Source organism: Mixia osmundae (genome assembly GCF_000708205.1).
Source record: "Mixia osmundae IAM 14324 unplaced genomic scaffold scaffold_2, whole genome shotgun sequence".
NCBI lineage: Eukaryota > Fungi > Basidiomycota > Mixiomycetes > Mixiales > Mixiaceae > Mixia > Mixia osmundae.
In genome coordinates, this window is record NW_014575562.1 from 596,258 (window position 1) to 617,783 (window position 21,526).

Consider the following 21,526-nt stretch of genomic DNA (forward strand, 5'->3'; position numbering starts at 1 on the left):
GGCGGCAGAGCGATGGCTGCTAAAGCTGAGCAAGCGGCCATTATAGCCGACGGCGACGCCAGTCTGATTCGCCAGAACGAGCACAGCATGACGAATGGCGGGGATGTATCGTCGGAGAGCGTGCTACCGGTGACGCCTTCGGTTGACCTTTCGAGGAGCGTGTCGCTCTCTGGTGCAGCCTCGCCCGTGGCTAGACGTGCGCATCATGTCTCGCAAGCGCTCAGAGGCCCCTCCGAGCCTGTCACTTCGCCTCATCCTTCGGTCTGGCTGGAAGCGGGAATCAGCGAGAGTGGCTTCAGAGAAAAAGATCGCATGGTGCTCGAGCTCGAGGATGGTTCGGCGTATGAAGGTGTCTCATTCGGTGCAACGGGTAAGAGCATCTCTGGAGAGTGCGTTTTCGCCACAGGCAAGTCAAACGTTGATTCTTGCGCAACCTTGCCCCTGACCTATGTCACGGATAGGAATGGTCGGCTACCCTGAATCCTTGACGGATCCATCTTATTCTGGCCAAATCCTCGTCATCACATACCCGCTGGTCGGCTCGTACGGTGTACCACCAAGACAATCAGACCTCAACTCGGCGCGGCTGCCAGCTTACTTCGAGTCAAGCCGTATCCACGTTGCCGGTTTGGTTGTAGGCTCTTATTCCGGAGAGGGCAGCGACTTCTCGCACCATCTTGCAAGCTCGGAGCTCGCCACTTGGCTCAAAGAGCAAGGTGTACCCGCTCTTTACGGCATCGACACGCGCGATCTGACAAAGAAGTTGAGAGAGAAAGGCACTTTTCTTGGAAAAGTCCTCGCGCGTAATCCTGCCGCACCTGCGCTACCTGCTCGCGCCTCAAGAGCCTTTCCGAGCAACAGGCCATCAGCTCAGCGATCGTGGCGGGCTGCATATTTAGACTGTCCTTTAGAAGACCACAATGCGAGAAATCTTGTAGCGCAAGTCTCACGACGGTCGCCGCAAGTCTACTCGCCCGGCAACTTTGATGGCATACCAAAGGCGCCGGCGCCTCTGCTGCATCCGTCCGGACGACCACTACGAGTCATCGCGCTCGATGTGGGCATGAAATACAATCAGATCAGATGCTTTGTGCTCCGTGGTATCGAGCTCAAGTGCGTGCCCTGGGACTACGACTTCAACTCGCCCAATGAGGAGCCTTTTGACGGGCTATTCATCTCCAATGGACCTGGAGATCCTGTCACAGTCTCTGCGACGATCGACCGTATCCGTGTGGCCGTGGAAAAGAAGGACAAACCCATTTTTGGCATCTGTCTCGGCCATCAGCTCCTTGCGCTAGCTGCTGGCGCCTCTACTGTCAAGCTCAAATACGGCAACAGAGGTCAAAATATCCCCTGCACAGACATGCTTTCGGGGCGCTGCTACATTACCTCTCAGAACCACGGTTATGCAGTGGACGCCTCGACGCTCAAGTCAGGCTGGAAGGAACTCTTCGTCAACGCAAATGATGGATCGAATGAAGGCATCTTTGCTACTGATCTGCCCTACTTCAGTGTGCAATTTCACCCAGAGAGCACACCGGGTCCTCGAGATACAGAATTCCTCTTTGATGTCTTCATCGACAATGTCAAAGCATGCGCAGACGCTGGCAAGCTCGTCATGCCAGTCATCCCCGGCGGCATCGCGGCAGAGAATGCAAAGGCGAATCCGCGCGTGCATGTCCGCAAAGTACTCGTCCTTGGCTCAGGCGGTCTCTCCATCGGCCAGGCTGGCGAATTCGACTATTCGGGCAGTCAATGTATCAAGGCTCTGCGTGAGGAGGGCATCTATACAGGTAAGCGCTTCTGTTTTCGTACGGCTTCGATAGCTGACAGGCTATCCGAAGTGCTCATCAACGCGAACATCGCTTCGACGCAGTCTAACATAACAGGTCTCGCCGACAAGGTATTCTTCTTGCCTGTCACGCCAGACTTTGTACGCAAGGTCATAGAGCACGAGCGACCGGATGGTATCTACGTCACGTTTGGTGGACAGACAGCGCTCAATGTGGGTATCAAGCTCAAAGACGAATTCGCCAAGCTTGGCGTCAAAGTCCTCGGAACACCCATCGATACCATCATCACGACAGAAGACAGGGAGATGTTCGCAAATGCGATGCTTCAGATCAACGAGAAGTGTGCCGAGTCAGCTTCTGCAGTCAATGTGGAAGAGGCTGTCGCTGCAGCTCGCAAGATCGGGTATCCTGTCATTGTTCGTGCAGCTTTCGCTCTGGGCGGACTAGGGTCTGGCTTTGCAAACAACGAGGGAGAGCTACTGGAACTGCTCAGCAAGGCCTTCGCAACGTCGCCGCAGGTTCTCGTCGAAAAGAGCATGAAAGGCTGGAAGGAGATCGAATACGAAGTCGTGCGGGATTGCCGGAACAACTGCATCACTGTGTGCAACATGGAAAATTTCGACCCTCTGGGCATTCATACAGGCGACTCGATCGTCGTTGCCCCCTCGCAGACGCTATCAGATGCGGACTACAATATGCTCCGAACGACCGCGGTCAACGTGATTCGCCATCTCGGCGTTGTTGGCGAGTGCAACATCCAGTATGCTCTGAACCCGGAGTCGCAGGAATACTGCATCATTGAGGTCAACGCTCGTCTCTCGCGCTCATCTGCGCTCGCTTCAAAAGCGACAGGCTACCCACTCGCCTTCATCGCGGCAAAGCTTGGCCTTGGCATACCCTTGAACGAGATCAAGAACTCTGTCACGCTCAAGACATCAGCCTGCTTCGAGCCCAGTCTTGACTATCTAGTGGTCAAGATTCCGCGTTGGGATCTCAAGAAGTTCACTCGCGTCAGCACAGCGCTCAGCAGTAGCATGAAGAGTGTCGGTGAAGTCATGGCCATTGGCCGGACATTCGAAGAGACCATTCAGAAGGCGATTCGATCAATTGATCCATCTTTTGCTGGCTTCTGTCTCAACGACCACACCGACAGTCTTGACGAAGAGCTCATGAACCCTTCCGACAAGCGCCTCTTTGCTATCGCTAACGCGATGCACAAGGGATACTCTGTCCAGAAGATCTGGGAGCTTACCCGGATCGACAAATGGTTCCTCAACAAGCTGCAGCACATCGTCGACCTCGAGCGTATCTTCTCTCGCCACACCCCCAGCTCGATTCCGACAGGCATGGTGCGACATGCTAAGCAGCTGGGCTTTTCTGATCGTCAGCTCGCTCGGGCAATTGGCTCGAATGAGCTCGCAGTTCGCCGTCTGCGGCAAGAATATGGCGTGATCCCAGTCGTCAAGCAGATCGATACTGTCGCAGCAGAATTCCCAGCCTTTACCAACTACCTTTACATGACCTACAATGGACTAGAGGACGATGTGACATTTGATGACCAAGGCATCATGGTCCTTGGCTCCGGTGTCTACCGTATCGGATCGTCTGTCGAATTCGATTGGTGCGCAGTACAGGCGATTAGAACGATCCGGAAGCGAGGCTTCAAGACAGTAATGGTCAATTACAATCCCGAGACAGTCAGTACAGATTACGATGAAGCTGACAGGCTATACTTTGAGAACATCTCCGTCGAGTAGGTTCTCATGAGCATCGTCAACAGGTGGCTAACACTACTGATCAGGACGGTCATGGACATTTACGAGGCCGAGCGATCAAGCGGAGTGATCATCTCCATGGGCGGTCAAACATCAAACAATATTGCTCTGCCTTTGCATCGTCAAAACGTCAAAATCCTCGGCACATCACCAGAGATGATTGATAATGCTGAAAACCGATACAAGTTCTCGCGTATGCTTGACCAGATCGGCGTCGACCAGCCTCTCTGGAAAGAGCTGGCAGAGATGGAAGACGCGCACGCGTTCTGCAACAAAGTCGGCTACCCGGTGCTCGTTCGTCCATCCTACGTGCTCTCTGGCGCTGCCATGAACGTCGTCTACTCCTCTGACGATCTCAGCAATTACTTGACGCAAGCGACAGCTGTCTCGCGAGAGCACCCCGTGGTCATCTCAAAGTATATCGAAGAAGCTAAAGAGATAGAGATGGACGCCGTTGCCCGCAATGGCAAGATGGTCATGCACTACATCTCTGAGCACGTCGAGAATGCAGGTATCCATTCTGGCGATGCTACGCTCGTCTTGCCCCCTCAGGATCTTGATCCCGAAACAGTCAGGCGCATCGAGATTGCGACACAGAAGATCGGCAACGCGCTTAATGTGACGGGGCCTTTCAACATTCAGTTCCTCGCTAAAGACAATGAGATCAAAGTCATCGAGTGCAACGTCCGAGCAGCACGCTCGTTTCCCTTTGTCTCAAAGGTCACTGGCGTGGATGCCATCGAAATGGCAACGGATGTCATGCTCGGCTTGTCAGTCCAGGCTTACCCCGCTCTCGATCTCCCGCCAGACTATGTCGGGGTGAAAGTGCCGCAGTTCAGCTTCAGCCGACTTGCCGGCGCTGATCCCATACTCGGCGTCGAAATGGCATCGACAGGCGAAGTCGCGTGCTTTGGCAAGGATCGCTATGAAGCCTACCTCAAGGCTCTTCTCGCATCAGGCATTTCTCTTCCCAACCGCAACATCCTATTGTCGATTGGCTCATACAAGGAAAAGATGGAGCTATTGCCATCCGTGCAAAAGCTCCATCGCCTCGGGTTCAACATCTTTGCCACTGCTGGTACAGCGGACTTCATACAAGAGCACGGTATTCCTGTCAAATACCTCGAAGCGCTTGGCGATGAGGATCAAGCACATGCGCAAAAGTCTGAGTACTCTCTCACGCAGCATATTGCGGACAATTTGATTGACTTCTTCATCTCGATTCCCTCAAAGAATCGCTATCGACGGCCGGCGAGCTACATGAGCAAAGGCTATCGCTCTCGCAGAATGGCTGTTGATTTCGCTGTTCCACTGCTGACGAATGTCAAGTGCGCCAAGCTCTTTGTTGAAGCCCTCGCTCGCAAGCCTACTCTTCAGATTTCGACTGTCGATTACAAGACCGCCGTGCCGACTGTCATGTTGCCGGGTCTTGTCGATCTGCATGCGTTCATCCCTCGCTTGGCTGCTGAAGACTGCACAGCGGTGGAGGAAGTAACTCGCGCTGCTATCAGCGGCGGCTTTACCGCCATTCAGTTTGTGCCCACTGGCTCTGCCAACAATCTTGAGGACGAAATGTCGCTCGACACTGCACGGGCGAACGCCTCCGGCGCCTCGCACTGTGACTACGCCTTTGCGGTTGTCGCTACGCCTCGCAATTCGATGCGGCTCGTCTCTGAAGTCATTGATGGCACAAAGTCGCTCTACGTCCCCTTTACGGGCCTCAACGATCCCAAAGTCAACAAAGTCGCAGCAGTGGTCTCACATTTCGGTGCTTGGCCAGCAGAGAAGCCCATCATTACAGATGCCAAGTCCACTGATCTCGCATCAATCCTTCTACTCGCAAGTTTGCACGGCAGGAGCATCCACGTCGCCGATGTGACTTCTGCAGATGACATCAGCTTGATTGCTCTCAGCAAGCAAAAAGATCTTAAGGTCACTTGCGATGTCTCCATACATGCGCTCTTCTTCGCCTCGGAAGATCTGCCTGGCACGACTTGCTTGCCGACCAAAGCAGATCAGGCTGTACTCTGGGAGAACCTGGAGCTCATTGACGCTTTCTCTGTCGGTGCGACGCCATACCTGCTGGCCAAGCAGATGAGCAAGAGCTTCTCTGCGGCCTCTGCCGTCGAAGACGCCATTCATCTCTTGCTCTGGGCAGTATCGCAGGGTCGCCTGACGCTTGAGCAGATCACTTCTAGACTCAGTACCAATCCTCGAGCGATCTTCGATCTGTCGCCACAGCAGGATAGCTACGTCGAGTTCGAGATCGGTGGACGATCTCGAGGTCTGCGCAGCGAGACATGGTCGCCTCTGGCAGAGGATCAGATCACCGGCTCCGTGCACCGCGTTGTCCTTCGCGGCAGGACAGTCTATCTTGACGGTAATGCCATGTCAAAGACCCCACTCGGACGAGATCTCGCAGATGACATAGCACCAGCGGTGATCAGCCGTCGCAAATCTACCCGCTTTTCGATGAATCAGCTGCGGCCTTCCCTCTTCGGCGTCGGAGATTCTACCAAGCTGGCTACGGGAATGCCACTGTCTGCGGGTTTGCTGAAGTCTCCGACCCAAGCATTGCCTCCCACCTCGATCACGCGCTCGCCCAAGGTCAGCGGCCCGGAATCAATGATATCTGCTGTCGTATCCAGCGCGCCGCCCCAGCCAACTGCTTCGTCCACCTTCTTGCACAGCCTGCAGACGACGACGCCTGCTTTGAGCAGTCTTGCACCGATTGCCGCCTTCTCGCGTCGACACATCCTGTCGGTAAAGCAGTTTACTCGACAAGATCTGCATTCGCTTTTTACCGTTGCGACCGAGATGCGCATCCAGGTCGAGCGCAATCAAGCCATCGACATTCTGCGCGGAAGAGTCCTGTGCACGCTATTTTACGAGCCTTCGACCCGGACGTCTGCCTCGTTCGAAGCTGCCATGAACCGTCTCGGCGGTAAAGTCGTTGCGGTCACTGCAGACAGATCGTCAGTCACGAAGGGCGAATCGCTTGCTGATACTGTCCGAACACTCGGCTCATATGGCGATGCGATTGTCTTGCGTCATCCTGAGCCGGGCAGTACGTCCTTAGCGGCCAAATTTTCGCCAGTGCCCATCATCAGTGCTGGCGATGGAATTGGCGAGCATCCCACCCAGGTGAGCTGCTTTACGACGGGCTTGCAGCCATTGCTGACGCAGAGTGCAGGCTATGCTTGACGTGTACACCATTCGAGAAGAGCTTGGTACCGTCAATGGCCTGACGGTAACGAGTAAGTGCCGTCTCGATCATCTGCGATGCACTGACAGCGTCTATAGTGGTGGGAGACCTCAAGAACGGCCGTACGGTGCACAGTCTGGTCAAGTTGCTCAGTCTGTATCAGGTCACTTTCAGCTTTGTCGCGCCGCCCTCGCTGCCTATGCCAGAGTCCGTCAAGGCTGAAGCACGACGCCAGAACCTACGTTTCACAGAAACGACGAACCTAGACAGCGTGATCGGATCGACCGATGTGCTCTATGTCACCCGTGTCCAGCAAGAACGCTTCGCCAACCAGAGCGAGTACGAAGCCGTAAAGGATGCCTACGTGGTCAACAACGATGTCATGTCGCGCGCAAAGGTACCTTCCATCTGCTTGGAGTCACCGCATCAGCTGATTGCCACGTGTACAGACTCACATGATAGTGATGCATCCGCTGCCGCGAAATAATGAGATTGACCCAGAGGTCGATTACGATTCTCGCGCTGCTTACATCCGACAAATGCGTTACGGCCTCTTTGTCAGAATGGCACTCCTCTCGCAAGTGCTGGGCAATGCCTGATTTGTGCCAAAGAAGATTGCAAGTTGCTTGCTTTGTGGTAGACAACAACATCATCGATATTCGAGAGACAGCGATTACCGTGGCGCTGGCCATCGGCCTCCATTATCATCTTCATATATCCCGCCAGGTAGCCTGCGCCCAGGGATGCGTGGCGGCGGCGCCCCTTCGTCTGTAAGGTACAATGAGCACGAGCGGGAAGAGTCAGCTCCACGCACCATCTCTTTCGAGAAGCTCGCCCTCGTCTTCATCTTGATCAAGCTCGTCGGGACCAACTGCGGCAGGATCTGCACGTACGGACGGCCTGGAAAGGACTTCGTTCTGACCGCCAGAGAGCTTCATATCTTGCACGAGCCGCTGAATCTGCTCATCTTTGTTCTTTGCGCTCTGAGCCGCCTTCTCCGCTCGTAGTCTGTCAAGTTCAGGCTTATAATCGCTGCTTGCCTGCATGAGTCAGGGGCTAGGGTAGGCCTGGTGGCACGCACTTTTCATACTCTTTGCGCGCCTCGTCGACTGCTCGTAGAAAGTCATCAAAGCCTGCACCGGTCATCGCAGACACGCCAACGGCCTACAAATTCTGGTCAACCGTGTGTAGCTTACGAAGGAGGAGAGCTTACGCGGAGATGCTTGTAGAATTCGTCGAGCATGAGGCTCATGCTGTTTAGCAGGCTGTTCATGAAGCCGGGCTCGTCTGTAGATTGTCGATTCTGCTGTAATGCATCCTGAAAGGCTTCAAAGTCGCGCATCCACTCGAGCGCAAAATGATGAGGTGTGACATCGGTCTTGTTGAAGACGAGGATGAACGGCAGCCGAGTTTTGTACAGTATCCTGCGAGTAAGTTCAATCAGGGGTAGCATGGGAGGTGGTATGACTTACGAGCATGCATAGAGCATGTTGCTCATAAAGGTCGCCGGCGCGGTCGTTCGGGGCGTATCGATAATGTACGCAACACAAGTCGGCAACGAAGATGCGAGGGAGTCTGTGATGATTGCGCCGGATGCAGACCACGTGAAGATCTCGATTTGTCCTGGGGTATCGAGCAGGACATGTCTGCGGAATGTCAGCACATGCTCATCTGAGCAGATTTGAGGTTGGACTTGCTTGTGCGAGCCTGCTCGCTTCTCTACAAAGCCAAGTACCTGATCAAATTTGGTCGTAAAGAGGTTGAGAGCGGTCAGGATCCCGCCGTTGGGCCCCAGATTGTACCTGCCAGCCTTGGTAAGCTCACGTCGATTGTCCATCAAGAAAGAGGAAACGCACTGCTTCATGACTTCAGAGTAGTCGACCGTGTCCCGTATGTCGATGTTGGCCTTGAATGGTAGATGACTGACGGCAGGATCCAGATTGAGAATGTAGGGAGGCTTCGACTGGCTGTGCAGATGGGAATTCAGGCGTTGCAGGAATGTCGTCTTTCCAGAGCCTGGCCACGAAGCACTTGAGACCCAGTTCAAGGACTCCCAAGTGCACTTGCCTGCCATGCCGATGACGATGATGCATGTTGGCTGTTGAGCTGCCACGGCGCTGCTGCTCGTAGCCTCGTTCATCTTGCGGCAGTGCGCGAAATCAGTGAGCTACGTGGGCAATGCGCGTCGGCTGACTGACGTCTCATTGCGCAGAGGGGCAGCTGAGGTGATAACAATATACAACAGGCGCACATCGTCCTTGACCTGATCGAGGGAGATCATGTCAGGGCCCACACAAGTTCGATCGCCACCGCCGATGGTCCTCTTCACAAGCCTTTGTCTAAGGTGCTTCGGCCGCGCTAAGTCCAATCGCTGTACGAGGATGATCGAACCTGATTTTGTAAAGTCTGGCATGCGCTTTTTGCGAGGACGGTGCTCGTGCCGCTGGTGCCAGAACCCGCGCGCATCGTCTGCACAAGCAATGACGCTACATCTTTGTACCTCCTGTCCGCTTCTTCTTCCTGCGCATTGCTTCTATATCCTCCCCAAGCTCATCGCCCGCCAGACCACGTAGCGCTTGCAGAGGTTTGATTGTCTGATCATATCGGCCCGGTACGATGTGCATCGCTCCCGTGGGACCAGGCAAACCCGGCGCTTGTCCTCTCTTTCTGTACCGTTGGTGGCCTGTGCTCGATTGCAGAGCAGACAGCAAAGTCATCTGATGGTTCGCTGCCAGGTGGTGCGATCCCGGTCCGCTGAGCTGCATGGACGTCAGCAGTGGCGAGGAGGGTAGGACCGAGTAGAGATAGCCTGGATCGAGGTGGCCGGTGCCATTTGACAGCGGGGGCACATCCAGTGTATCGGGCATATCGAGGCCCAATCCGTGACCACCCATTGACGGATGGGGCAGTCCTATCGCATTGGGCGGCGGATCGTACGAAGCTTCGATTGTGCTGGTCGGATAAGGCGAGGCGCGTTGGAGGGGGGCACCGTGCCGTAAGCGCCGAGTCGCATGCGGTCTAGGCTGAGGGTCAAACAGGGCATCTGCTCGGAAAACGGCATATCAGCTTGTTGGCAAGTCAAAACGCGTCTAGAAACGAGCCTAAATTGATTTCGAGGGATTCCTTCTCTTCGCGTAGTTTGCGTGTGCGCTCCTCGCAGGCTTCGATGAGTCTGTCCTTGATGCCGCGCTTGAACTGCTCGTACTCTTCTTCTATTCTATCGACTTCAGTCTCGTAAAGTCGTTTGGCAGTCTGCAGCATGCACACTTGAGCTACGTCAGACTCGCCCATGATGGCCAGACTGACTTCTAGGCCATGGCGAGCTTCGGCTTTGACGCCGAGCAGCAGATGATCTCTCTTGACGCTCAGGTCGTGCAAGCCGAGCAAATATTCTGGGTGGGTGGGTGCAGGCTGAGCCAGCAGGGCCAGATGAGATTCGTGGATCTGATTGAGCAACTCGTGGAAGATGGGCTCCCTTCGCTCGATCCCATCCCGGCGCAACCGCTCGATCCGCTCGATCATGTCCCGCCGACGCTTATCTCGCTTGCTCTCGGTAGGAAAGCCCTGTTGCTGGCCATGTGGAGCTGATCTCACGCCAAGTGAGCCCGAGCGTGACGAGCTGAACCGAGAAACGCTTGCCTTCCCACTGATGCTGGTAGATATCTTCGTTCCATAGCTCTCGAGCTGCTTCTGCTGTTCTTCGCGGGGGTGCCATCACTCTGCTCTGGCAGACTGTGGCCCGCGCTAGATTGACCGCCGCCGCCGCCTTCGCAACTCAAAAGGGGGCACATCCGCGCGAGGTGGCGTCGCTCTTTAGCGCTCTGACCAAGGCGACTGCTCGTTTTTGTGCCCACAGCGAGCCACCATGGCCATGAAGCGCGGCAAAGGGACAGCATTCCCAGTCGTGAGTCTTTCCGCGCTGGTGCTCTCGGCTTCAGAGCTCATATATCGCGCGACAGGCTCGGATGCAAGTGTTAAAGATCTCAACTTGACGACCTGCTGACGTAGAAATGCGATGCTGCAGAAAGAAGATTATGCAACAGGACGAAGAAGTTGGCAAAGTAGCGGCATCAGCACCTGTGGCAGTCTGTAAGCCAATTTGCTGCGCGGACGACGCGTGCTCATCCGAGCAAACACAGCCAAAGCGCTTGAGATGTTCTTGCAAGACCTGCTCGAGAAGTCACTCGAACACGCTCGATCACTCGGCTCACGTAAGATCACCAACGTTCATCTGTCAGCCTCTTCGCGTTCTGGCGTGGCTTTGACTGAGCAAGGTGTCACCGCAGAAAGCACGTGATAACAGAAGTCGAATCTTTCGATTTTCTCGCCGATGCTGTGGCTCATATACCCGACGCCGAGGACAAGCCCAAGGGTCGGCCCTCAAAGCGAGCCAAGACGACGAAAGACTCAACTATGGATTCAAGCGAGCCTTCGCCAAAGCCGCGTAAAGCCAAACTGGCTGCACCCCGAGCGATGAAAGCAGACGCAGACGAAGTTAATGATGAGCCCAACGGCGATAGTGATCCACGAGATCACGAGTATCTACCGCCTAGTCTGAGCAAGATCATGGGGCCTTCAAGGCCTATACCTCCGCCCAAATCTCCCAGTCAAGCGGCACCGCCGGCGATCAAGGAGGACAGCGAGTCTGAGTCCGAGGAAGACGAGCCTGCACAAGCAGCACCGGTTGCCATCGTGGCGAGACCGGCCCAAGACGGAGACGGAGCAGACGACGATTACGATGAGTAAGAGCAGCGGGCATGCATTCGCGAGTTTCCCTTGTCAAATTAGGTCGATGCGCGAGTCGCGTTGAGGACTCGCGGGTGTCTTTTCGTTTGGCGACCTCTGCGCCCATGCTTGCTCCTTTGCTCTGACGTGCGCACGCATGATACTGATGTGTCTCACGTTGATCAGAAAGCTGCACCCTCATCATCAGCTCCGCAAAAAGGGGCGATCAGCGCAGCCTGACGCGATAAAGGTGAGGGACGACGTGGCAAACGCGAACGAGCAGGTCCAAAACAGCAGCGGATAGTGACGATATTCCAGATGGACCTTGAACAAGGTCGACAGGGTTTCTTTGATGATCGAACCGTCGAAATACGGATCGGTAATGATGATGTCCTGTTTTGCGACAACGATCTGTCACTTCATCAGCAGGTGTCCTGTCGAACACGATCGCGTTACCATCGCCCAGATAGAGATGCCGAAGAGGGCAGGAAGCAAGGCTCCAAGCAGGATCGACCTTATCTTTGGCGCTCTCTCGGTTTCGAATCGATAGATATCCCGGAAGAGAGCAAGAATGCTAAAGATGAGCACGAGGAGCAGCGTCAGACCGCCAAGTGCTGAAAAGGCGGCCAAAGGAAAAGCGATGTTGGAGATTGACACGTTGAGATCGATGAGTCGGATGCCTAGAGGCAACACCTGCTCGACGATCTGTCCCAGCTCATCGTTCCCACTGATGCTTGCTAAGGAAAATCATCGTCGGTACTTCGATACTGCGCATGCAACCCTAGCTCACCGATCACTTCGTCCTTGATCTGCAGTGATTTCAAGCCCAGTAAAGAGAAAACGCCATAGCTGGCGCCGACAGAGGTATACTGCCGGCTGTCACCTCAGCTCGCACAATAGTCGAACGTCTGGTAGGCACTGACGATGATGATGCGAGGCCAACGAGCCCATGCCGGTCCATAAGTCATCCGGCTATATGCGTAAGGAGGACGACCGACTTGCAGAGTCGGACCATGGCGCGTTACTATATCGACGCGCTTCGAAGGGCGGTCAGTGCGCGAAGTCCTTCAACGAGCAAGGCTAGGCGTTGCTCAGATTGTCAACGTGCCGGCAGGCTATTCCTCACGCGACCGCCGCCAATTTAGCTGACGATCGACACGTGACCCCGGGGCACGCGCCACTTCGCCCAACAGCGCGCTGCCCCACGCCCAACCACCTGAGCAGGCACTTGTCGGACTACCTTGCTTGCGAGTGAGCGCCGCACAGAGCTAGCATCGTACTGCATACAAGCTTTCAAGGCGATATGGAAAGCATGACCGACTTTGACAAGCTGCCACTCGCTGTGGAGCTCGACTTTGACGAGGCGACTGACCTCATTGACTTGACGCTGTACGAGCACATCAGACCCCCTTCGCTCGTCCACTCGAGCGGATCGAGCTCTTCCGACTCCGGCACAAGCTCCACTGATATCCTGCAAAGCGATGACGAGATTCTCGGCCCGGACAACGTGGTCCCCCTGAAGCTGCAATACGCCTACAAGCCGCAGTATGGCTTTGCACCCCTTCACGAAGTCACAGAGGGACGCAACGAACGCATCAAGCAACACTACTGGCGTCTTTGGGGTCTCGACACGCCCTCTACGGCTGCTCAGACAGGTGCGACGGATCAGGACGGTGGAATGCGCCAAGGCTTCAGCAGTCTGTCTGTTGATGCCGAATTCATCGGTGACGACGTCTACATTGACCATCAAGACGTGCAACGCTTCTGCCGAGTCGTCGGCAATGCCCAGCAAGCCTACAGAGCCGATGCATCCGCATCACTCGATGCCAAGGGCAAATCCCGAGAGATTGGCTTGCCTGTCCCTAGTAAGCACAATCTGAAATCTGTGTACAGTCGCTAATGAGCCGTCTGCAGTGGATTTTGCGATGAAGCTTGGTTGGAAAAGTCTCATGACGGCAATTTTCCCCCAGGCCATCGATGGCGATCTCCTCCGTCTCGTCCATCTCAGCAACGCGTTCAGCTACCTGTCAGACACGATCGTCCTCAGAACTGGCGATACTGTCAACTCGAGCTCGCGCATCAGCAAGGTCGTCAACTCGGACTCGGGCAAGGTCGTCACCGTCACCGGTACGATCTTCCTCAAGTCATCGCCTTCTGGCACACTAGACGATCATACCGGCAGCGTACCCGTCGTCGAAGTCGAATCGAGCTTCCTCTACCGTGGCAACTTTGACGACTTTGCAGGCACGTTCGAATCACGCAAGGAGACGAACTATGCTCTCACGTTCAAGTCCGCACAAGATGTCGCAGTGCTCAAATCCAAAGAGTGGTTCGAGTGGCTCGACGACAGCGTTCTGCTGACCATCAACGATACGCTCACGTTCGAGGTAGAGTCTGATATCCGCTTCAAGACCAAGGCAAGCTTTGCGTCTCTCGATGTCACCGGTTTCGCCACGGCTCTTAAGCAAGTCTCCGATGGTCGCTCAGAGACTGTCAAAGTAGCCGAGATCAACTATGTCAGTGCAGGCACGACCAAAGGCAATCCCGTGCTTGAATACCTCAAGCGACACGGCCAAGCTCTGCATCAGCCCGTCCCACTCGTCGCCCCTTACGCTCTTGCCGGGCCTACTTCCGAGGAAAAGGGTGTCGACAATGTCTTCAAGACGCCCGCCAGCAATCAAGCGTACAGCGACGTCTCCGGCGATGTCAACCCTATACATGTCAATCCTTACTTCTCAGATCTTGCCCAACTGCCTGCACCCATCACGCACGGCATGGCAACTTCCGCCATGACGAGGCGCTTTGTCGAGACGATTGCAGCAGAGAATCAGTCCGAGCGTGTCAGATCTTTCCAGGCAAGCTTCACGGGCATGGTTCTGCCTTCCTCGAAACTGCGCGTCGACCTCAAGCACGTCGCACAGCAGAATGGCAATAAAATCATCAGTGTTGCTACAGTCGACACAGAGACCGAGCAGCCTGTTCTCGTCGGTCAAGCTTCGGTTGCACAAGCTCGCACTTGCTACGTCTTCACCGGCCAAGGCTCTCAAGAGCAGAACATGGGCATGGATCTTTACGCCTCCAGCCCTGTAGCTCGAGCGGTCTGGGACGCAGCAGACACCCATCTCGGAGACGTTTATGGCTTTTCGATCATCGACATTGTCAAGAACAACCCCAAAGAGCTCACTGTTCACTTTGGTGGTCTGAAGGGTCATCAGATCCGTCAGAGATACATGGAAATGACATATCACTCGACTGACAAGTCTGGCCAAGTCCAAGTCCTGCCGCTCTTTGCGGACATCGATTTGCGAACCTCGCGCTACGTCTTCAGCTCGCCGACCGGCCTGCTCTCCGCTACTCAATTCACTCAGGTGGCACTCGTTGTCACTGAAAAGGCTTACTTCGAAGACTTGCGAGCAAAGGGCCTTGTCCAGCCCGACTGTCCCTTCGCTGGTCACTCTCTGGGAGAATACTCGGCGTTGGCTTCGATCGCCAACGCTTTACCTATCCATGCGCTCGTCGATGTCGTCTTCTACCGTGGCATTACCATGCAACGTGCCGTCGAGCGTGATCATCTCAATCGCTCTCAGTATGGCATGATGGCCGTCAATCCATCTCGTGTCGGCCCTACCTTCACCGATCCTGCTTTGCGCGAGGTCGTCACGAGTGTAGCCGAAAAGACAGGGCGACTCGTTGAGATAGTCAATCTGAACGTCGAAGGCCAACAATCAGTCGTTGCGGGCGAGCTTGTCGCCCTGCATACCTTGACCAACGTTCTCAATCTGCTCAAGATGCAAAAGATCGATATTTGGAAGCTGATGGAACAGATGTCGCTCGAGGACGTTCGAGAGAAGCTGGGCGAGATCGTGCAAGAGTGCTGGACTGTGTCGCTCGAGAAGCAAGAGAAGGAAGGCTATATTCACCTGCAGCGCGGCTTCGCTACGGTACGCCCATAGGCTTCTGATGGGCTCGCGAACGCTGACAAGCTGTGTTTCTTGACTGGCAGATCCCCTTGCCAGGCATTGATGTGCCATTTCACTCCCGCTATCTGTGGGCAGGCGTCATGCCTTTCCGCACTTGTGCGTGATAATGCTTGGCGTGGACATCCGCTGATATATGACGCACGCAGATCTCTCGAAGAAGCTCAAAATCGAAGACCTCAAGCTCGACTTGCTTGTCGGCCGCTATATTCCCAATCTCGTTGCCACGCCTTTCGAGGTCACGAAGGAGTACGCCGAGAGAATCCACACGCAGACAGCTTCGCCACCTCTTGAGAAGATCCTCAAGAACTGGGAGAAGGAAAGCTGGGGATCAGACGAGAAGAAACCGATGCTGGGTTACACAATTCTCGTCGAATTGCTTGCATATCAGTTCGCGTCGCCCGTCAGGTGGATCGAGACGCAAGATCTGCTTTTCCAGAAGTTCAAGTTTGAGAGACTCGTCGAAATCGGCCCAGGCCCAACACTCACTGGCATGGCCTCTCGAACGCTCAAGCTTAAGTACGAGGCACAAGATGCTGCAAATGGTCTGAAGCGACACATTCTGAGCATCGCCAAGAACCAGAAAGGTGCGCATAGTCCAGCCATAACATGACACAGCTGATTCATGCCTTCTGGTGTACCTAGAGATCTACTACAGCTTCGAAGACGAGCCGGAAGTCGCGGAGGCCGCACCAACGCCGACATCTGCACCCGTTGTAGCTGTGCCAGCTGCTGCCGCGCCAGTGGCTGCCGCGCCCGCCGCAAGCACAGCAGCGGCAGCCGAGATTCCGGATCAGCCGCTGAAGGCTGTCGAAACCCTGCGTGCCATCATCGCTCAGAAGCTCAAGAAGCCGATCGGTGAGGTGCCTCTTTCAAAAGCGATCAAAGATCTGGTTGGCGGTAAGAGTACACTTCAGAATGAGATCCTCGGTGATCTCCAGGGCGAATTCTCATCTGCGCCTGAAAAAGGCGAAGAGCTGCCACTCGAAGAACTCGGCGCTGCACTGGGCGTCGGCTACGGCGGTAGTCTTGGCAAGCATACTAGCGGTCTGGTCTCGCGCATGGTTAGCTCGAAACTACCAGGCGGCTTCGGTATCTCAAATACGCGCGGTCATCTGGCAAAACAATGGGGACTCGGACCCGGACGCACAGATGGCGCACTACTCGTCGGCATCACAATGGAGCCAGCCAAGCGACTTGGCTCGGAAGCTGAAGCCAAGGCTTGGCTCGATTCTGTCGCGCAGGCATACGCACAACAGGCAGGCATTTCGCTCTCTGCTCCGGGTGCATCTGCTGGTGGCGGAGGAGGTAGCGGAGGTGCTGTCGTCGATTCGGAAGCGCTCAAGCAGCTCCAGGCCAGTCAAGACGAGTTTGTGTCCCGTCAAGTGGAGGTGCTGCTTCGTTACCTGAAGCGCGACTCGCGCGACGGTCACCGTCTCAACGACATCTCGACCCGCGAGGCCCTCGCCCTGCAAAGCCAGCTCGATGCCATCAGTCGAGAACACGGAGACTTCTACATCTCGGGCATTCAACCGACTTTCAATCCGCTCAAGGCTCGTCATTTCAATTCGGCGTTCAATTGGGTGCGTCAAGATGCGCTGTCGATGTTCTTCGACGTCATCTACGGACGTCTGACCACCGTCGATCGCGACGTGACTCGTCGATGTCTGATAATCATGAATCGAGCTGATCGTCCGCTCATCGAATACTTCAAGTATCACCTCGACCGCGTAGATGTCACCAAAGGCGAGACCTATCAAATGGTCAAAGAATTCGGCACGTTGCTGTTGCAGAATTGCGAGGAAGTCATAGGCACGCCACCGGTCTACAAGGATGTCACCTTCCCGACCGCGCCTCGCACGACAATCGACGAACGCGGCAACATCGTTTACGAAGAGGTGCCTCGACCACGTGTATCTCGCCTGGAGAAGTATGTCGCAGAGATGGCTGCCGGCACTAGCGCTCAACCTCAAGTTGATCTCGAAAAGGTCCACGAGACGTGTGTATCGCTTAGGTCATATTGCCGCGTCTACTGACTCGCAATCGCAGGCTATCGAGTTTGTATCGTCTGGTCAAAAGCAACACGAGCGTGTCAAAGGCCCATCTTTCGGCAGTAAAGCAGCTCTACGGTGAAGTCGTGAAGACATTAGGCGAGTCCAAGAAGGCCGTCACGCGACCCACTGGCTCCGCACGAGCTCGTCGCAATTCCAACTCCTTCTTGCGTCCCGAGAAGGTGAATGAACCTGTCAAGATCAGCTCGAGCGCGAAGCCACTACTCTTCCTAAATCGTAAAGTGGGCAATACATGGCAATACTCCGAACGTCTCACGAGTCTGTACCTTGACATTCTTAAAGAGATTGCGACCGCAGGAACCACATTCGAGCACAAGACTGCGCTTCTGACTGGTGTCGGGCGCGACTCTATCGGCGTGGAAGTTGTCAAGGGCCTGCTTAGCGGTGGTGCACGCGTGATCGTCACGACGAGCAGTTACCGCCGCGAGACTGTCGAATATTATCAGTCGATCTACCAAGAAGTTGGCAGTCGAGGGTCATCTCTGACAGTCGTCCCCTTCAACGGCGGATCGAAGCAGGATGTCGAGGCTCTTGTCGAATACATCTACACCGACATGGCAATCGATCTAGATTACGTTCTACCCTTCGCTGCTCTCTCCGAGAACGGTCGCGAGATTGACGGCATTGACGATCGCTCCGAGCTTGCCCATCGGCTTATGATGACCAATCTCGTGCGCTTACTCGGCGCCATCAAGGCCAAGAAGGCCAGCCGTCGCTTCATTACTCGTCCCACCGAAGTCGTGCTGCCACTATCGCCGAATCATGGTCTCTTTGGTGGTGATGGCCTCTACAGCGAATCCAAAATCGCTCTCGAGACACTTTTCAATCGCTGGTCGTCAGAGTCATGGGGCACATATCTGTGCATCGCCGGCGCCGTCATTGGCTGGACGCGAGGCACGGGTCTCATGGCACCGACAAATATGATCAGCGAGGAGATCGAAAAACATGGCTGTAGAACATTCAGTGCTAAGGAAATGGCCTTCAACATTCTCGGCCTGATGCATCCGCTCGTCATGGACATTACCCAGGTCGAACCAATTTGGGCAGACTTTGGCGGCGGTATGAGCGCTCTCAATGATCTGCACATTCTTACAACAAGGATCCGTAACAGCATCAAGTCTGAAGCTGATACTCGCCGAGCGGTATCGATCGACAACTCCTTCGACTTCAAGATCATCAATGGCGTCGAAGCAGAATCGATGCATAAGCGCGTCAATATCCAGCCTCGGGCACACTTCCAGCTACCGTTTCCTGAGCTCAAGCCGACATTCGATGGCAATTCTCTCTCTGAGCTGCGCGGAGTCATCGATCTCGACAAGGTCATTGTCTGCACGGGCTTCGGCGAGGTCGGACCATTTGGCGGCAGTCGAACCCGTTGGGAGTCCGAAGTCAATCGCTTCTTCTCCATTGAAGGCCTGCTCGAGCTGGCTTTCGTCATGGGCCTTATCACTCATTTCGATGGCAAGCTCAAGTCAGGCCAGTCATACGTTGGATGGGTGGACACGAAGACTCAAGAGCCGATCGATGACAAAGATGTGCGTGCCGCATACGAAAAGCACATCATCGAGCACACTGGTATTCGCATGATCGAGCCAGAACTGTTCAAGGGATATGATCCTAAACGTAAGGGCTTCACGCAAGAAATCGAGCTCAATCACGACCTGGAACCTATCGAGACCTCGCCCGAAGATGCCGAAAAGTTCGTTCTTGAGCATGGTGCTCAGTTTGTCGACAGCTGGACAGAAGGCGATCGCTGCTTCGTCAAATTCAAAAAGGGCGCGAAGCTATTCGTACCAAAGGCCTTACGCTTCGACCGTCTCGTTGCCGGTCAAATCCCGACTGGATGGGACGCGACAGTCTTTGGCATTCCAGCGGACATCATCTCGCAGGTCGATCGCACTGCACTTTGGGCCCTTGTCAGTGTTGCCGAAGCGCTTCTCAGCTCTGGCATTACCGATCCTTACGAGCTATACAAGGTAAGTTTGATAGCTTGGAAATGCCGAGGCTTATGTCCTTCTGCAGTATGTCCATCCGTCCGAGGTTGGCTCATCGCTTGGCTCTGGTATGGGCGGAATGCAGTCGCTGTCAAGCATGTTCCGCGAACGACGCGAAGAGCGCGATGTACAGAAGGACATCTTGCAAGAGACCTTCATTAATACCGTCGCTGGCTGGGTCAATCTGCTTCTCCTCAGCTCGAGCGGTCCTATCAAGATTCCCGTCGGCGCCTGCGCAACTGCTCTGCAGTCAGTCGAAATCGCTTGCGATACGATCCTGTCGGGCAAGGCGAAGGTGATGATCGCGGGTGGTTACGATGACTTCTCGGAGGAAGGCAGCTATGAATTCGCCAACATGCAAGCTACAAGCAACACAGAAACCGAGCTCGCGAGCGGCCGAGAGCCCAACGAGATGTCACGTCCAATGACGAGCACTCGATCGGGATTCATGGAATCGCAAGGCTGCGGCGTTCAGATCCTCATGTCCGCTTCGACAGCCATCAAGATGGGCGCTACAATCTACGGCGTCGTCGCTTACACTGCGACTGCTACCGACAAAGCTGGTCGCAGCATTCCTGCGCCTGGCCGTGGCGTTCTCAGCACTGCGCGTGAGGCATCGTCCTCTTCGCCGTCGATGCTTCTTGACCTCAAGTATCGAAAGCGTCAGCTTGCCTTCCGTCGCGGTCAGATCTCGCAATGGCTCGATAACGAGCTCAATTGTCTCGAAATGGAAAAGCAAGGCCGGTCTGGTGCAAACGCTGCACTCAGCACCGACGATTTGTCGCATCGCATGACAGAGATCGAGCGCGAAGCCAGTCGACAGGAAGCAGAAGCAGTGGCGACGTATGGCATGCTCGAAGGCGCCGACCCAAGTATTGCACCGCTGCGTCGCGCTCTCGCTGTCTGGAACATGACCATCGATGATGTTGGCGTCGCATCGCTGCATGGTACATCGACGAAGGCGAATGACAAGAACGAGTCTGAAGTCTACAACAGTCAATTCCAGCATCTTGGTCGTACCGTGGGCAATGCCTGCCCGGTCATATCGCAGAAGTGGCTCACAGGTCATCCGAAGGGCGGCGCAGCTGCATGGATGCTCAACGGTCTCGCTCAGTCTATCAACTCGGGCATCATCCCAGGCAACCGCAATGCAGACAATATCGCGCCAGAGATGCAAGCCTTTGAATTCCTCGTCTATCACTCCAAGTCCATCCAAACAACAGGTTCGCTGCGTACTCATGTTGACATGGCATTTCCTGATCAGTGAGACACGTCATACAGGCATCAAGTCAGGCTTGCTCACTTCATTCGGCTTTGGTCAAGTTGGCGGTCAATGCCTGGTGCTACACCCAGACTACTTGCTCGCTACCCTCGATCAGTCACGCTACGATGTCTACAAGACTGCCAATGCTACGCGTAAGCAGCAATCGTACAAGAAGTTCAACGACATGTTCACCGAGCGCAACCTCGTTGTCCTCAAGGAAGCTCCGCCTTATACGCCCGATCTCGAGAAGGAGGTCTTGCTGAACCCACTGGCCCGTGTCGAGCCAACAAAGCTGGGCTCTTACGCCTTCACTGCAAAGTCTGTACGAGCAACGCTTGCCTCGCAAGTCGAAGGCGTTGACGCTGTCGGCACCGACGTGGAAGTCATCGCCGATTTCGCTGTCGACAATGACACCTTCATCGAGCGCAACTTCACGTCTGATGAGATTGCGTACTGCCATGCAGCGCCTGACAGCAAAGCATCCTTCACTGGTCGATGGGCTGCAAAAGAAGCGGTTTTCAAAGCGATGGGCGTAAAGGGCAAAGGCGCGGGCTCTGCGCTCAAGGACATCGAGATCATCGCAAGCGAAACGGGTCCTCAGGTCAAGCTGACAGGCGACGCTGCGCTGGCAGCTAGCGAGCGAGGCTTTAAGACATTCTCGGTCAGTATCTCGCACACAGACGGCGTCGCCGTGAGCGTGGCCATGGGTCAACGATAGATC

At 55.0% G+C, this 21,526-nt stretch overlaps 6 protein-coding genes across 6 annotated transcripts; 3 read left to right on the forward strand and 3 right to left on the reverse strand.

Annotated features, from left to right (window-relative positions):
• Nucleotides 1-12: 12 nt before the first annotated feature.
• On the forward strand, nucleotides 13-7,372 carry L969DRAFT_92651 (uncharacterized protein; the record flags this gene model as incomplete). Its single annotated transcript, XM_014714543.1, has 7 exons — nucleotides 13-406; nucleotides 462-1,793; nucleotides 1,845-3,546; nucleotides 3,595-6,712; nucleotides 6,762-6,825; nucleotides 6,872-7,170; nucleotides 7,223-7,372. 7 exons carry the CDS (start codon nucleotides 13-15, stop codon nucleotides 7,370-7,372), a joined length of 7,059 nt encoding a protein of 2,352 aa, XP_014570029.1.
• Nucleotides 7,373-7,446: 74 nt separating this feature from the next.
• L969DRAFT_92652 (uncharacterized protein) lies at nucleotides 7,447-9,186 on the reverse strand (the record flags this gene model as incomplete). The annotated part of the gene is made up of 9 exons (XM_014714544.1): nucleotides 7,447-7,541; nucleotides 7,588-7,805; nucleotides 7,855-7,937; nucleotides 7,987-8,197; nucleotides 8,246-8,419; nucleotides 8,471-8,575; nucleotides 8,630-8,789; nucleotides 8,841-8,913; nucleotides 8,968-9,186. The coding sequence occupies 9 exons, from the start codon at nucleotides 9,184-9,186 to the stop codon at nucleotides 7,447-7,449; spliced, it is 1,338 nt and encodes a 445-aa protein (XP_014570030.1).
• L969DRAFT_22073 (uncharacterized protein) lies at nucleotides 8,961-10,527 on the reverse strand. The gene is made up of 4 exons (XM_014714263.1): nucleotides 10,413-10,527; nucleotides 10,080-10,357; nucleotides 9,875-10,025; nucleotides 8,961-9,816 (listed from the first exon to the last, which is right to left on the reverse strand). Exons 1-4 carry the CDS (start codon nucleotides 10,486-10,488, stop codon nucleotides 9,260-9,262), a joined length of 1,062 nt encoding a protein of 353 aa, XP_014569749.1. The 5' UTR covers nucleotides 10,489-10,527; the 3' UTR covers nucleotides 8,961-9,259.
• Nucleotides 10,528-10,575: 48 nt separating this feature from the next.
• Nucleotides 10,576-11,658, forward strand: L969DRAFT_85195 (uncharacterized protein). Its single transcript, XM_014714545.1, has 5 exons — nucleotides 10,576-10,677; nucleotides 10,733-10,740; nucleotides 10,798-10,862; nucleotides 10,913-11,006; nucleotides 11,060-11,658. The coding sequence occupies exons 1-5, from the start codon at nucleotides 10,639-10,641 to the stop codon at nucleotides 11,517-11,519; spliced, it is 666 nt and encodes a 221-aa protein (XP_014570031.1). The 5' UTR covers nucleotides 10,576-10,638; the 3' UTR covers nucleotides 11,520-11,658.
• On the reverse strand, nucleotides 11,553-12,466 carry L969DRAFT_92655 (uncharacterized protein; the record flags this gene model as incomplete). Its single annotated transcript, XM_014714546.1, has 5 exons — nucleotides 11,553-11,688; nucleotides 11,740-11,909; nucleotides 11,955-12,235; nucleotides 12,289-12,367; nucleotides 12,422-12,466. 5 exons carry the CDS (start codon nucleotides 12,464-12,466, stop codon nucleotides 11,553-11,555), a joined length of 711 nt encoding a protein of 236 aa, XP_014570032.1.
• A 335-nt stretch (nucleotides 12,467-12,801) lies between these two features.
• Nucleotides 12,802-21,523, forward strand: L969DRAFT_45497 (uncharacterized protein; the record flags this gene model as incomplete). Its single annotated transcript, XM_014714547.1, has 8 exons — nucleotides 12,802-13,363; nucleotides 13,413-15,439; nucleotides 15,502-15,574; nucleotides 15,625-16,062; nucleotides 16,121-17,474; nucleotides 17,525-19,523; nucleotides 19,570-20,764; nucleotides 20,823-21,523. 8 exons carry the CDS (start codon nucleotides 12,802-12,804, stop codon nucleotides 21,521-21,523), a joined length of 8,349 nt encoding a protein of 2,782 aa, XP_014570033.1.
• Between the last annotated feature and the right edge of the window lie 3 nt (nucleotides 21,524-21,526).

Coding starts and splice junctions, on each gene's coding strand:
- L969DRAFT_85195 (XM_014714545.1), top strand. CDS start 10,639: ATGGCCATGAAGCGCGGCAAAGGGACAGCATTCCCAGTC. Junction 10,863..10,912: donor ATCAGCACCTGTGGCAGTCT/GTAAGCCAATTT, acceptor GAGCAAACACAG/CCAAAGCGCTTGAGATGTTC. Junction 11,007..11,059: donor AAGATCACCAACGTTCATCT/GTCAGCCTCTTC, acceptor GTGTCACCGCAG/AAAGCACGTGATAACAGAAG.
- L969DRAFT_22073 (XM_014714263.1), bottom strand. CDS start 10,488: ATGGCACCCCCGCGAAGAACAGCAGAAGCAGCTCGAGAGCTATGGAAC. Junction 10,358..10,412: donor CTACCAGCATCAGTGGGAAG/GCAAGCGTTTCT, acceptor GCGTGAGATCAG/CTCCACATGGCCAGCAACAG. Junction 9,817..9,874: donor ATCCCTCGAAATCAATTTAG/GCTCGTTTCTAG, acceptor TTTTCCGAGCAG/ATGCCCTGTTTGACCCTCAG.